General features: G+C 40.8%; 1 protein-coding gene across 1 annotated transcript; it reads left to right on the top strand.

The window, feature by feature from the left end:
- Nucleotides 1-3,298: 3,298 nt before the first annotated feature.
- On the top strand, nucleotides 3,299-12,301 carry fli1rs (Fli-1 proto-oncogene, ETS transcription factor-related sequence; the record flags this gene model as incomplete). The annotated part of the gene is made up of 9 exons (XM_079226970.1): nucleotides 3,299-3,531; nucleotides 4,154-4,320; nucleotides 7,390-7,593; nucleotides 8,526-8,609; nucleotides 9,525-9,593; nucleotides 9,753-9,815; nucleotides 10,509-10,556; nucleotides 10,796-10,882; nucleotides 11,314-12,301. 9 exons carry the CDS (start codon nucleotides 3,299-3,301, stop codon nucleotides 11,835-11,837), a joined length of 1,479 nt encoding a protein of 492 aa, XP_079083096.1. The 3' UTR covers nucleotides 11,838-12,301.
- Between the last annotated feature and the right edge of the window lie 1,531 nt (nucleotides 12,302-13,832).

The raw sequence follows: 13,832 nt of genomic DNA, 5'->3' as shown, positions 1-13,832 counted from the left end.
AAATAAATATCATATTATTTTGATTATCGATTAGTTGTGTGTCAACAAACAAACAAAAAGATAGTTCCAGCTTTTGAAAGCAAACACTTGCTTTTACGTGTCAGAACAATATCTTTGTTGCTGTTTCCTTTTTTTACTTTTGGATTTCAACTTGGGTTTTCGTTGATTTTTCACAGTATTTTGATGTTCTACAGAGAAAATGATTAAATCAAGAAGAGAACCAAGCAGGTTCATCCACACTGAACATAACCAGTTGCAGCCCAATAGATGTGGTTCCCAAATTAGGCTGCAGCCAGACAGAAAATAGGTCACTCAAGCTGCTGCAACATGTTTTTGTTTGAGCTAAATGATCCAATTTGGTTAAAGCCCCTTCACGTCAAAAGTCTCTGTGCAGGGCTTCAAGCTTGCAGCAAGTGAAACATGTTTACTATCAAACTGAACAAAACCGCTGTAAACTTGAGGACATTAAGGCACAAGCGCAGCATCAGCCTCAAGAAGGTCATGTTTTTCTTAAAAACTTGTTTTGTGTCACTGAGCAACACATTGAACAGGAAGTCAGTTGTGGCATTAGCGGTCAGGCCACATTTTGGTAAATTTGTATCAGTGTGCAGAGGAGAAAGAAAGAGAGAAAGAGAGAGAGAGAAAGAAAGAGAGAGAGGGAGAGAGAGAGCGCAAGGGGAAGATAAAGAAAGAGCGGGAGTGTGTGTTTGCGGTTGTGAAAGCATGAGCTTGTCACACTGAATGTGCAAAACTGAATGTGATGAGCGGCTGCAAGTCACGATAATATCAACAGTTTCAGTGCTGAGCACCAACAAACTAATCTTTAAACACAACATACAACTATTAACTATCATGTCTTCTCATGAGAGTGTTTTATCAGCCGCCTGTTTCACTTCTGCATGGAGAAAAGGGCCTCTGAAGGCAGCCGGTGTGTGAGAGGAGGGAGGGACAACATGACAGAAGTAAAACAAAGCTGAGGAAGAAGAAAACAGGGAGTGCGGTCAGAAGAAAGCTGAGCAGGACAATATGAAGTCCTGTGAAACACTTCAGTCACTTGAAGAAAATGCATGTCTTTTAGCACAGACAATTAGAAAATCACTTCATACAGAATTCAACATTTTAAATGTACACATCAAAGTTGACCTGTTTACAGGTCTTGGGGAGTACTACTACATATGTAAAATAAAAAGAAAGAAAAAAGTTTTGAGTATTTTGTGGCTCCAGAGGAAGCTGCACGCAATATGATGAAAAGAAAATGCCTTAAGTGACATCACTTGAGTCAGGGTCAATTTGGGCAAAAGACAGATTTGAATAAAAAAAGAATCTGGAGGTTTGGGATTAGACAGACGTGAGTTTACTAGACCCCTGTGGCCCGTCATGGCTGCATTAACTGCTCCTAATGCACCCAAATCTGACCAAAACATAGGGACTGAACTGCCTGTGTTCAAGCTGCATTCTAGGTAGTGTAGGCGCCACGTTTTTAACAAGGAAGAAAGAAAATCATAGAATATTAAAAAAGAGTTTATTTTCTTAACCGCCCATCGTGAGTAAAACAAGTTTATGAGTACAATGGTACATCTTTTGATTTACGACTTACATGTTACATGTTGAATTAAATGTTTTTTTGTTGTTTAGTTTTGAACTTAAACCTTTTGTTAAAAAAGGAAAAGAAAAAAAGGGCGTATCCATTACACATCAGCAAATGTTCCATGAAGCAACATCAGCAGGTTGCTGAAATCCTACACACTGCTGACTTCTCTATCAGTTTGTCTGCAGCCTCGAGGAAATGCCAAACTGTGTGCCACGCATTAAGATGTGGTTTACAATGCTCGGGCAACAATTGAGCTAAAAAAAAAGACAGGCAAAAAACAAACAAGACACAATGCGAAGGCGGCACTTCAATCAAGGCTGTAGTCTTCTTGCTGTCCAATGAACCCGACCCCCTCTTCTCCCCTGACCACACGCCTTTAGGGTTGTTTTCCAGCTTTAAAATGACCCACATTTTTTACATTGTGTCCCCCCCCCCCTCCCCTCTCCTCCTCCACTTCCTCTCCCTTGGCCTGTGCCAAAAGGTTCCTCTGCACATGGCGGCCAGGTTTCCTGTAGGCCACTGACAAAGTACGGCACTGACGTACAAGGCCCAAAGACAATGCTCAACTCCTCTAAACAAACACGCACTTGCACCCACTTAGACTGCCGTGGTCGCATCACACATGCACTCATCTTAACGTGAGAAGCAGACGGAACAACAGGTCCGGTGTTTGCCCTCACGAGCGCGTGGGATGAAAGTGCCATCTTGGTGTGGTTTTGAAGCCTCGCCATAGGTGCTGAACACAGGAAGACGGACTTAAATCTCAAAAAGACTCCACCTTTAGCTAACACCCCCAACCCCAATCCTAACGACAAAATAAAACTGTGGTTAAAGTTGCTGATGTTCTTTGAGATTAGACAGCCTCCTCACTGCCTGAACAGTTTACTTGTGATTTCACTCATGAGTATTTTTTGATAACCACTTTAACGTTTTAATCAAATCACATGGCAATTCCACTTCATCTTAAGCAACGTTTTGTTTTTTTAAGGTTTGAAAAGAAAGCATGTCCTCAGAAGATTGACAGTTTAAACCTTTACACAGACAAAAAAGATTTTGAGTGGAGAAAAGTGAACGTGAAATGTCCCAACTCTCAGTCTACTTCAAAGTACCTCTCAGCAAGTCATGGGTTCAATTCCAGAGCACTGCTGACAGCACATCTTAAAGTAGCTCAGCATGTATACTCCATGAATGGGAAAGTATCAGGAGGATGTAATTCACTCAACAAATGCATATAATACAAAGTTTGTCAATTTGTTTAATGCATTGCTAATTTCTCACTCAAAGTATTAAAGGCAGTCAACAAAGCTCTAATCTCTAAATCATTCTGTAATTTACAACTGCTTTCTATTTTTTACTGTTTTGGTGAATATTTTAAGCAGATATGATTTTCTGTAATTTATTTTGCTATAATTCTCTACAAACTTTGGTTTCTGATTTAGTTGATTCTGAAAGAAATTTCAAACAAAGAAAAGGGATAAAATGTACAAAGACATTCTGAGAATGTTTTCCTGTGGAAATCGGGTTGTATCCACACTGTAAAACGAGTTTCTAATTTAAAACTTCAGATACAAGTCTAGTGTGCCGTTATTATTACTCTTACAGCACTTACAGCTATTGAGGGCGTACGTCTGCTCACTGAAGCGTCAAAGAAACAGAGTTCCTATGTGGAAAAAGACAGTTTCCACAGGTTGTGACCCGGCACATTTAATGGCAGACACTGACCGCTGTGGCTTTGTTGAACAGGAAGCGCTGACCGTGGTGAGCGAGGACCAGCCCATATTCGAGCCGCCCTACACCGCAGTGCACATGAAGGCCGAGATGACGTCGCCCGGCGGGTTCAGCCACGCCTCCAAGCAGAGTCCCGAGCCCACCGAGCCGGAGTGGGTGGTGTCAGCGGCACAAAACCCTGGGAAAAGAGGCGAACACGTCAATGGAACCAGGTGAGTCAGGACCGGCCGAGGCCACACGGGAGCACAGGTTCCCGGATGATCTGACTGTAGATTTGTCACGGTCCATGTCAACATTTTGGGGGGTTTCCAGACCCTAAACATGTTTGTTTATTGTTCTCTTCCAAAATACAATCCTGTGTCCCTTCTTGCTTTCCATTATCATCCATCATAAGAGGAAATGTTTGAATTCCAAATGTGGTGAAAGGTGTTTGACTTTAACTGAAGGATTACATAACATCACTGGTGGAAAGTTACCAGGTACATTTACTAATTTTAAACTACTTTCTATTTTCTGCTACTCTATACTTCTATATTTTCAGAGAGAAATACTGTGCTTTTAAGTCCAGTACATGTATGTGACAGTTATAGTTACTAGTATGTTTTCAGAGCAAGTTTTTACATAAAAAATAGTATGAAACAGTGAAACAGTATGGGACTAAATGCATCTCCTGTCAGCTCTTGCAAGCTGTGGAAGAGGAAATACATTTGATATATTAATATTGCCAGATTAGCAGCCACATTAAACCTGTAACTATTTGAAATTATAGCAGTTCCTAGACCTGGAGAGATTGAATTGTACCAACACTAATGATCGAATTACACCTTTCTCTAGCCGTGAATCCCCCGTCGACTGCAGCGCCACCAAGCGCTCCAGACACATGAGCAACGACGGGGCCCCGATGCCGTACCAGTCCTCGTACCCGGAGCCTCGCATCAGCCCACAGACGGCCGCCCCACCCACCAGCGTCACAGAGGAGAAGAGGGTCATCGTGCCGGCAGGTGAGCTGTATCACTTAACCTCAATCACCCCCCACAAGGCCGACGCCATCACAGGACAGTTTCCTGAGAGCTGGCACACACTCGGCTTGTGCAATATCAATAGCTGAATCAGAGACAAGCGCAGCGTGGGGTTTTTCCACATACTACCATCATTACCCTCCGGCGCCACAAATAAACAATAGCAGGTTTCCGTTTGTCTGTTTGTGCATGACATCAGGTTTGAAATTAAAGCTATTTTAAAAGTGTGGAGAGAGAGAGAGAGAGACAAGCAAGAATAGATGTGACGAGCAGATGGGGACATTTTTTAAATCCTCCTGCTTCCTGTAGCTACATCTGAAATCACATCAATGATTTGTCTCAGGCATTGAAGATGCTTTTTTTTTCAAGATATTCATTGTGTCAAAGGATCAATCTGGCGATAATCAAGTTTTTGTATCTTACCAAAATAGAAGTATTGTTGTTTTAAATCCAAAATCTGATCGTAGACCTCTGTGCCAGAGGCCTCCATTGTTGTCCAAAACACATCAATACCAGCAATACTACTGCTGTAAAAACTACAGTGCTCAGCTGTTTTAGGAAGTTATTAAGCCTTCTAAAAACATGAAACTGCAAATAAGAATAATTACAAATTCTTAGTCAACTAACACCTATGACTTTGTCAAGAGTCACACAAAAGCAAAACTATGCATTTTGTGTTTACCAGAGACGTGTTCTTAAGTTTTCATTCAGCCGGAGAAAAGCAGAAATCTTAGTCAATAAGATCAAAACAGCCGATGAATCGACTAATTGACTCATAGGGGGCAGCCCGAATAAAAATAACTGTATCTAAAAGGTGCTTATTTATTTTAAAAAAAATTACAAAGTGCTTCAGTCAGCAAATAACTCACAACACATAGCAATACATACTTACTTGGAACGTTCCCTAAATAACAAGTCAGATGAAATCATAGAAGGCGGGTGTGATGAAGGTTTCAAGCTTGGATTTAAAAGGAAGCTTCTAAACTATTTGTGTCCTATTTTTAAAGATGTAGGGGCTAAGAGAAGTGCAGTGGGAAATGAACTAAGGCATTTTCATAAGGGTTTGTTGACAATATTAAAAGTATAGAATAAAGTCTGCCTTATCTTTGGCCAAAACACACTCATAAATAAGGCTTTGTGACTTCAGTGCCATGGGGTTATTCTATCAACCTTTGCTATAGGTGGGCAGTTCCCTTTTTCTTAGCGGAGGACAATCACTGAAATACAACTTGAAGTAAAAACAGTGATGTGTCACTACTATCAGATTCGTCATAGTCAAGGTACTGCACGTGATCCATTTCATCCGATTAATCACTGGTCCAACCATCTGAAAACCAACCTGACGACATACGTTACGGTCCCTCTCTTGCAACGTTCCCATATGGTTATCCTCCTCTGCGCCTCATTACTCAAGCAGTTAAAAGCAGCATGTTTCAGTGAGTCAGTCTCTCTCTCTGTAGAGGGAACCCACCTCAAGACGATGTGAATCTCAGCTTTGTGGAATCACCAGGAGTCACCAGCCCAGAGTTATTCTGCTTCATAATACCCGGATGTTGCGTCACAGTGGCATGTGTTAAGCAAGGACAATCAGGACATGAGGGTGCGGTGGCCTCTGCTCACGACTACAGCTTCTGCCTAATATTACGAGAAGCCATTTAAGATAGTCATTGTTTGCTAGTGGAAATGAGCTTACCTTCCTGAATCAGACTCATGCTGTAACGAGGCATTGACATTTATTTCACCAACGGCTGGGCAATATATAGATTTTTTAAATTATATTTGTTTACAGCATGATCATTTTAATAATCATCAGTAATGTGAATGTAATGACTAAGTAAGTATAGGCAAAAAAAAGACCAGCTAGAACAGTCAGTTCAGAAGATTACATCACTTTACTATAATGCAGCCTTTAAAACCGGGAAAAGACAATACTTGTGCCATAATACAATATTAAGATACCCAAAATCTAAGACGATATCTAGTCTCACAGCACAACATCTATATATAGTCTAATTTTAACCTAAAACGCAGCAATTAAAAAGTGTACAAATGTCAGATTCTTAGAATCATTCTGGTACCTCTCGGTGTATATAAGCGAAATAGTGCCTTAGATTTAGTAGTGAAGAAACATCTTCTCATATTCTAATAAAGAGTAACAAAACACATGTAGAAATGTAAAACTATTCAGTATCAACCCTTCAAAGAATGATTCATATTGTTCCAATAGGATCTTTCCCCAAACTTCAGCGAATTCCTGTGATAAGTTGCCTTAATATAACCATTTATCGCGCTTCAGTAGTTTTTCTGTAATTCTGCTCGCAAACAGACCACCCAAACCGAAAACATAACCTCTTTGGCCGTGGTAAATATCCGGGTATCTACACAACCTCAACATAGAATTACATGAAAAACTTTTAATTGCAGTTTGCTTGAAATTCTTAATTTTGACAATATAAATGTGTAAAACAATAAAAGTAATATGGAATACATATTATTGGCAAGTAGTTTGACTAAACCATGCTTGGTTTTCACAGAATGAGTATACCCACCCAAGCATCACAACTGGTACTCATATCCGGTTGTCGCCGGTGTTATTCAACACTTTCATGTCTGACAAACAAATTGCGTTTGCCAAAGAACTCTGCTGATTATTTGTGTGTGACGCTCTTCTCTCCATCCTCTAGTCATTTTTATTTTTAAAGAAAGCAACAGAGCAGCATCCCTCACCATGTAAAAGATCAGATAATATACACTAGATAGCTTTCATCCACAGTGACAGTAAGAAGCATTTAAAAAACACATTTTGAGTTCAGTAGGCTATTTGCACTGGAAATCTATTATTTAAATGATACAAGTTTGACTAAAGTAATTCATGATCATTTCTGTATGACTCTTCAACATCCTATTCATGTCACTTTTTAAGAGGCAGAACAAAACATTTTACATTTTAAAGCCCAATAATGCACCCAACAAAGTAAGACACTGTGTTGTAAATATATATTAGAGTATCCGTAGTCTTTTTTTTGATAATTGTTGTGCCTCTGACACCAGATCCAGAGGTTTGGACACAGGACCACGTGCGGCAGTGGCTGGACTGGGCCATCAAGGAGTACGTCCTGGAGGAAGTGGACGTCATGCTCTTCCAAGCGCTGGACGGCAAGGCCCTCTGCAAGATGACCAAGGACGACATGATGCGTCTCACGTCGGCCTACAATGCAGACATCCTGCTCTCGCACCTCAGTTACCTCCGGCAGAGTAAGACCGAGAGATCTCTCTCTTCAGCTGATAACATTGCTTGGTTCTCCTCGCCCGACTGATCTCAACAATGTAAAAAGGTTTTTCATTGAGGCCGAACATTTCTACTTGCACGTCATTATGAACATAACTATGAATCAGAGAAAGATATGTAGCGCTGAAATGATTGGACAATAACAAGACATAACATTGATTGATGTTAAATGACAAACAATAAACTGATTAATCAAAATGAACAAACATTTGCTGTTTCCAGCATCTCAAACCTGAAGATTTACTGGGTTTTATTGTTGTGGTTTTTCTATGTTGCTTTGGTCTCTTAGAAATTGTAATTGGTCCCAATTTTCTGAAATGATATACACTTGACGATTAATCTAGTACAAAGTAATTGCTTTAATAATATTTCTGCACCTACTTTGAACCTTTATTTGAAAATATGATTCATGAAAATCCGATTCTACCGAGGTACCATGGTCAACAGAGGGTGTGGACAAAATAATAGCAGCTTGCATGACAGTACAGGAACCTTCCTTGGAGGCTGACGTTTGTCATGTTGTTGCCGTCCTCTTTAAGTGTTGTGACCACGGTTCCTCTTTTGCTAATGCAGGTTTCCTGTAGTCTTTATACAATGTGTCGTCATGATTTCTGATACTTGCCGCATTACATAATTTTGCAGTGTTAACGCTTCTGCAAATCAGTTTTACAAATGCAGCTGAAGAAGACAGCCACCATGTTCTAGTCGGGGTTACAAGGTAACATCACGACACACTGTGGTGGATGAAATGCCAGCAACATCTGACAGTATAACACAGCACGACAGCAAAAACTCAACAGAGTCAAATCAACACCTCTCGAGTCTTTCCGTCTATTCTTTAGTACATTACATTACACCTGAAGAAAATTAAATCTTTACTTTTTTTTTTTTGCTTCAGGTAGCCCTACGTTCTCATACTCCACAACTCCTACCAACACCACACCACCACCACCACCACAGCCCAGACTACAGGTGAAAGCAGGTAAGATAGTCGATTCTGCATTTTAAAATTCTAGAAATATTGATTATAGCTGCTTCAAAATTTGAGAATGGTAATATAGTGGTAATATATTTGGCTTTTCGAGTTTGTGGTTGGAATGAAATTTACATTTCAATGTTAATCATTCTTATTTTTAAGTTTATTTTGATAAGTTTCTGCGTAGTACATCATACAGTACAAGCAGTTACACTTCAATTACATTATATAGTCCACTGGACTACACCGTGTGAATGTATTTAAAGTTGTTCAAATAATCTCCACCTGAACGGCTACAATAGTAAAAGTACTTTTGCCGATGATACTTCTGTACTTTTAAGCATGAAGCTTGAATGAAGGACTTTTACTTGTGATAGAGTATTTTTACATTGCCACCACCCTTTAGTCAAACAGTCAATATCTGTCTCAGTGTTTCTGGGTCAAAGCTCAGAATTCAGGGTCACATTTTAAAGCCAAACACAAAATAAGAGCAAACTACTGGAATGATTTAGGGATATAAAAATAATGTGTTGAGTTTCAGAACCTTGGTACATAGTTTCAAGAGTCAAAAAGGCTCTTTGGCCCAACACTGGCCTCAGTTGACAAAACACTGATGAGTTCAAAACTCAACAGGCAGTTTCAGACAGGAAACAGCTGCACCGGCGCAGGAAATGGGGGGTATGGGTCCTGCTCCTGGGACACAATTCACAATCTTGTGGCAACAGGGGTGGCCTGGACAAAAGAATTTTTTTTGGGTCATCAAATTCATTCAGACCTCCAAACTCTTAGCTTCTAGGTCTCCATTTACTGACTTCCTTCCTACTATAGCCGAACCATCCTTCTGTCCACATCAAAGCCTTTTCATACCACGTGCAGGGCAAAGTCTAGTCTCATCCTTGTTGTGTTTTTTTGTGTGTGCAGAGAGCGGTTTTGAAGAGATCAGCTGCAGGAACAGCTGGGCGACAAACAACATGAGTGCAGTGCCAAAAGGTATGACAGCAAGAAACATGGATGATATGAAATGAATGATATGGGTCAACTTTTCTTGCACAAACAACCAAATGATTTTAAATAGAAATTGTAAAATATAAACCAGGCCACAGCTGTGCCAAACTATTGCACAGAAGTAATTTTATTTTTGATTTGTAGGTCCCTCCATGGAGCACCAACACAGCTCAAGAGTTACAGAGCCTGCTGCAAGAATTGTCCAAGGTATAAAGGCCTTGTCCCAAATATGTTCATCACACATGGACCTTCACAGCAGGCCAATTCCTGCAAACTCACATTGTGCTGGAAAGGATTGCTCAAAGCTTTATAAGAAACAATCCCAATGATATTATTATGGAGATTCATGGGGGTGTGTAGACGAGACTTAAGAGGGTAAAGCCATGCCAGCTGCTCTGAGGCATAATTTATCATATTTAATCATATGTGTTTAACTCGTACACCAAATTAAGATAGTGTAAGGTGAAAAGTTAAGGGATCACCAAAGTTGTTCAAATCCATCCCCAAAAATGTGGAGATAAGTCGTTGACCGACACACTGATATTGCCATCCCTTGAGCAGGTAATTTCATCTTTTTTCACGACAAACACATTTTAGAGGGTCAGAGTTGATATTCCTGAGCACAACAGCAGCCCTGTTTGAATCGCGGAACAAATCTGGGCTGTGATTTGAATAATTTGCTACATTAAAATGAGCGCTTACTTCAAATACTGGCACAACAGGACCAGAAGTGGGACATGTGATGTCAAGCAACATGGAAAGATGTTCCATCTAATCTTGAAGGAACTTGATATGAAGTGTAGTAGGGGGATTTGCGAACATAAAAACATAAAAAATGTTAAAAATGTGAATAAAGTAAGAAAGGTGTAAACATAATGATATGCCTTTTTTTCTTTGCAGACCCATATCAGACATTAGGGCCCATAAGCAGTCGACTTTCCAACCCAGGTAAGAATCTATAGCATCACAAGATAAAACCAACAAGGAACACAGAAATGAGGCCTTTACACTGTCTGCCCTGGCAACATGAGCGAGAGAAAAAAAAACATGCAAGGGCTGGCACAAATGCATTTAATTTCCAAAATGGAATAAACATCATGCAACACCTGTTGTGTCAGCAGAATTGCATCACAAAATCTGGCTTCCCTCTCATCAAAATGACTGTTTGCCCTGCTGTTTCCTCACAGAAGGCCAAGCCCTCAGCACATCCAAGAACCGAACAGCCAAACAAAGTCCATACAAGCTCCCTGACCCCAGCGCTCACAGGCCTGTGGGTAGGTTTCTGCCCCGATGTCTGTCACTTCCTCCAAGCCACACAGTGAAAAGGTCACATTTGGTGGAAAAAAGAAAAAAAAAGGCATAATATTACTAGTCCACAACAAAACTCCTAAGAACTTAGGGAAAATACAAACTGAGGCGCTGTCCAAGGTCCTGGAATAACTGTATCAAGTGGAACTGAATCTTTTCTTGTTGGTCTCTTTTATTCAAAACTCTTTTGCTAACTTTAAAAGGTTGACTGTTGATTGTGGTTTGGCATTAACACCGAGGATTAGATCGTTTGAACTGTTCCAATATTTATTTAAAGAATTAAGATGCAAAGAAACATTTATCACAGCGACTAATTGCGTACATTCCACGTCTTGCTTTGTGTGACCAATCGATGAAGTCAGCCACAGATTCCTTAACTCTTAATTTCCCCTCCCAGGTTCGGGACAGATCCAGTTGTGGCAGTTCCTGCTGGAGCTGCTGTCCGACAGCAACAACGCCGGCATCATCACCTGGGAGGGCACCAACGGCGAGTTCAAGATGACCGACCCGGACGAGGTGGCCAAGCGCTGGGGCGAGCGCAAGAGCAAGCCCAACATGAACTACGACAAGCTGAGCCGCGCACTGCGCTACTACTACGACAAGAACATCATGACTAAGGTGCACGGGAAGCGCTACGCCTACAAGTTTGACTTCCAAGGCATCTCGCAGGCCCACCAGAATCACTCGGCGGAAGGGTCGATTGTTAAGTACCAGACTGAGATGTCTTACGTCCAGCCCTACCACAGCCACCAGCCCAAAATGAACTACATGGCGGGCCATCCTGCCCCTATGCCGGTCTCCCCCGGGAACTTCTTCAGCCCTCCCTCGACGTACTGGAACTCACCAAACAGCCCCATCTACCCTGGGTCACCCATGACTAGGCATCCCACCACCCACTCCCACCTGAGCTCGTACTACTGAGGACGATGCATTTCACACCTGAACGGGATAACGCGAGAGGAACCCAAAACGTCCTGGAAGACACATTTACGCCATTCAGGATGCACCTGAGCTGAACCCTGTCTGAAATGAAGGAGGTATGACGCGAGGGGTCTGATTTTATAAGGGCGTTGTTTTTGTTTTAGTCTCATTCCTTCCATGAAAATGGATAAAACTCAAGGGTTAATTAACTGTGAGGAATGCAAGGGATAGGTATTGTACGCCTCCCAAGAATTTTATAAATATACTGATTAACGGTTATTCAGATGTTATGAAACCAAGTGTATTTTGTAAGTACCTTGTTTGATTGTACCTGTTGTAAATTCATTGCCTTTACTGTGCAAGTAGTTAATGGTTTTGAAACTGTTCTGCAGATATCACATTCAATGACCTGACATTTGTAAAAGATAAATTGTATAGAATGATGGTTATGTAGCAATATAACATTTACTCACAATGTAAAGCTAATAAACTGCTTGTATCTGAAAATTGGCTCCTGAGTTTTATAAATTAGAGATTCAGTATAGACACTTGGCTTTATGTTAACTCAAACAAAAAAAGTTGCACTTTGTTCAAAGAATAAAATAGAGATTTGGGGAAATGCGCCTTTTAGAGTCCTTGCTGAGAGTTTGAAGATTAACACCACCCTCATATTAATCTGTTGAATATTATGCTGCACCAGATTGGTTGCAGATAATCAGATAGCAGATTAGCATATTAGCTAATCTGCAGATTATCAGATAGTTTACGGGCAAATGCCCGTAAACTATTCCTTGATTTGATTTCCCACCATCTTGTATACCATTAGTCAATGGTATAAAATGCCTAAACAACTTGCTTAATAAAAAAAATAAAAAGTGGCTGCAGCTTAATATTGAAGCACATGGCTATGAAAGTGATGTCTCCCTCAGCAAGAAAGTGAATAATCGTATTTCCCAAAATACTAAACTATTCCTTTAAATAAAGGATCAATGTAGGTTTTATGTTGTAAGTGGCAATCCAGTTTCAGAGTTTTTAAACCAGCAACTACTGTCTTGTGTAATAATTCAGATAACATTTGGGAAAATAACCCATTACCCTCGACTTCTAGATTATTGCTTTGAGCGCATTTAGGAGTCATGTAAGGAGCCACCCGGACTGAATTTATCACTGTACCAACGTCAGCTTTATTCATCAAAACCAAAGATGTCATCAAATATTGTGCGAGGTTCTATGCTCTTCTCTTCTTCTTCTTCCTCCTCCTCCTCCATCTTCTCCTCCTCATCCTCCTCCACAACAGCATAGCCCGTCACCTGCTTCTCCTCACCCTCCATCATAACCCACGACACTCCTTCGCCTCCGAACAGCCACTCTAACTCCTGCACTGTGTCCTCCATCTTACCGATCAGAGTCACTGCCGTCGCGTTCGGCTGTGAAGTTGTCGTCCACTCAGTCACCTCTCTGGTCGTCTCTTTTTGTGGCGCTGTTGCTGCTGCTGTTGTGGTGGTGGTGGAGGAGGATACCTTCTTCCTTTTTGAGGCTGTGCTGGGCTTAACTTTAGGGTCTATTGTCCACGGCTTACTGCTGATTATTTTGGTCACTGGAAAATATTGAATATTGGAAATTAGAATAAAATGCTTTAAAACTATCAATCCAGTTCCTACTCTTTTGCGCAATAAACTACGATAGGTTTTGGCTTCACAGACAACACTTGTTATAATCAAGTGATTCTTGCTTTTTGAGCTTTTCATGGGATTAGTTGACAATGTCATTTCTCCAGCCATTTCCTTTAATGGTAATAAGATATGTGTAATTATGGAAAATAAGGGAATCAGTGACTCGCCTGTGGATGCAGCAGAGCTACAGTTGGAGTCGCAGCAGGCGCACACCAAGTCTGGTCCATACAGCTCAACCCATCTGAGAAAAACAATGTTGGAGAGCCGAATCCCTTGTGTGTCAAGAATTGTACAGCACGTTTGAACTTTTTATTCCTTATTC

Source organism: Taurulus bubalis, assembly GCF_910589615.1.
Source record: "Taurulus bubalis genome assembly, chromosome: 12".
In the NCBI taxonomy this organism is placed as follows: domain Eukaryota; kingdom Metazoa; phylum Chordata; class Actinopteri; order Perciformes; family Cottidae; genus Taurulus; species Taurulus bubalis.
Note: the sequence above shows the minus strand (reverse complement) of the source record. Positions and strands in the feature narration are given on the sequence as shown.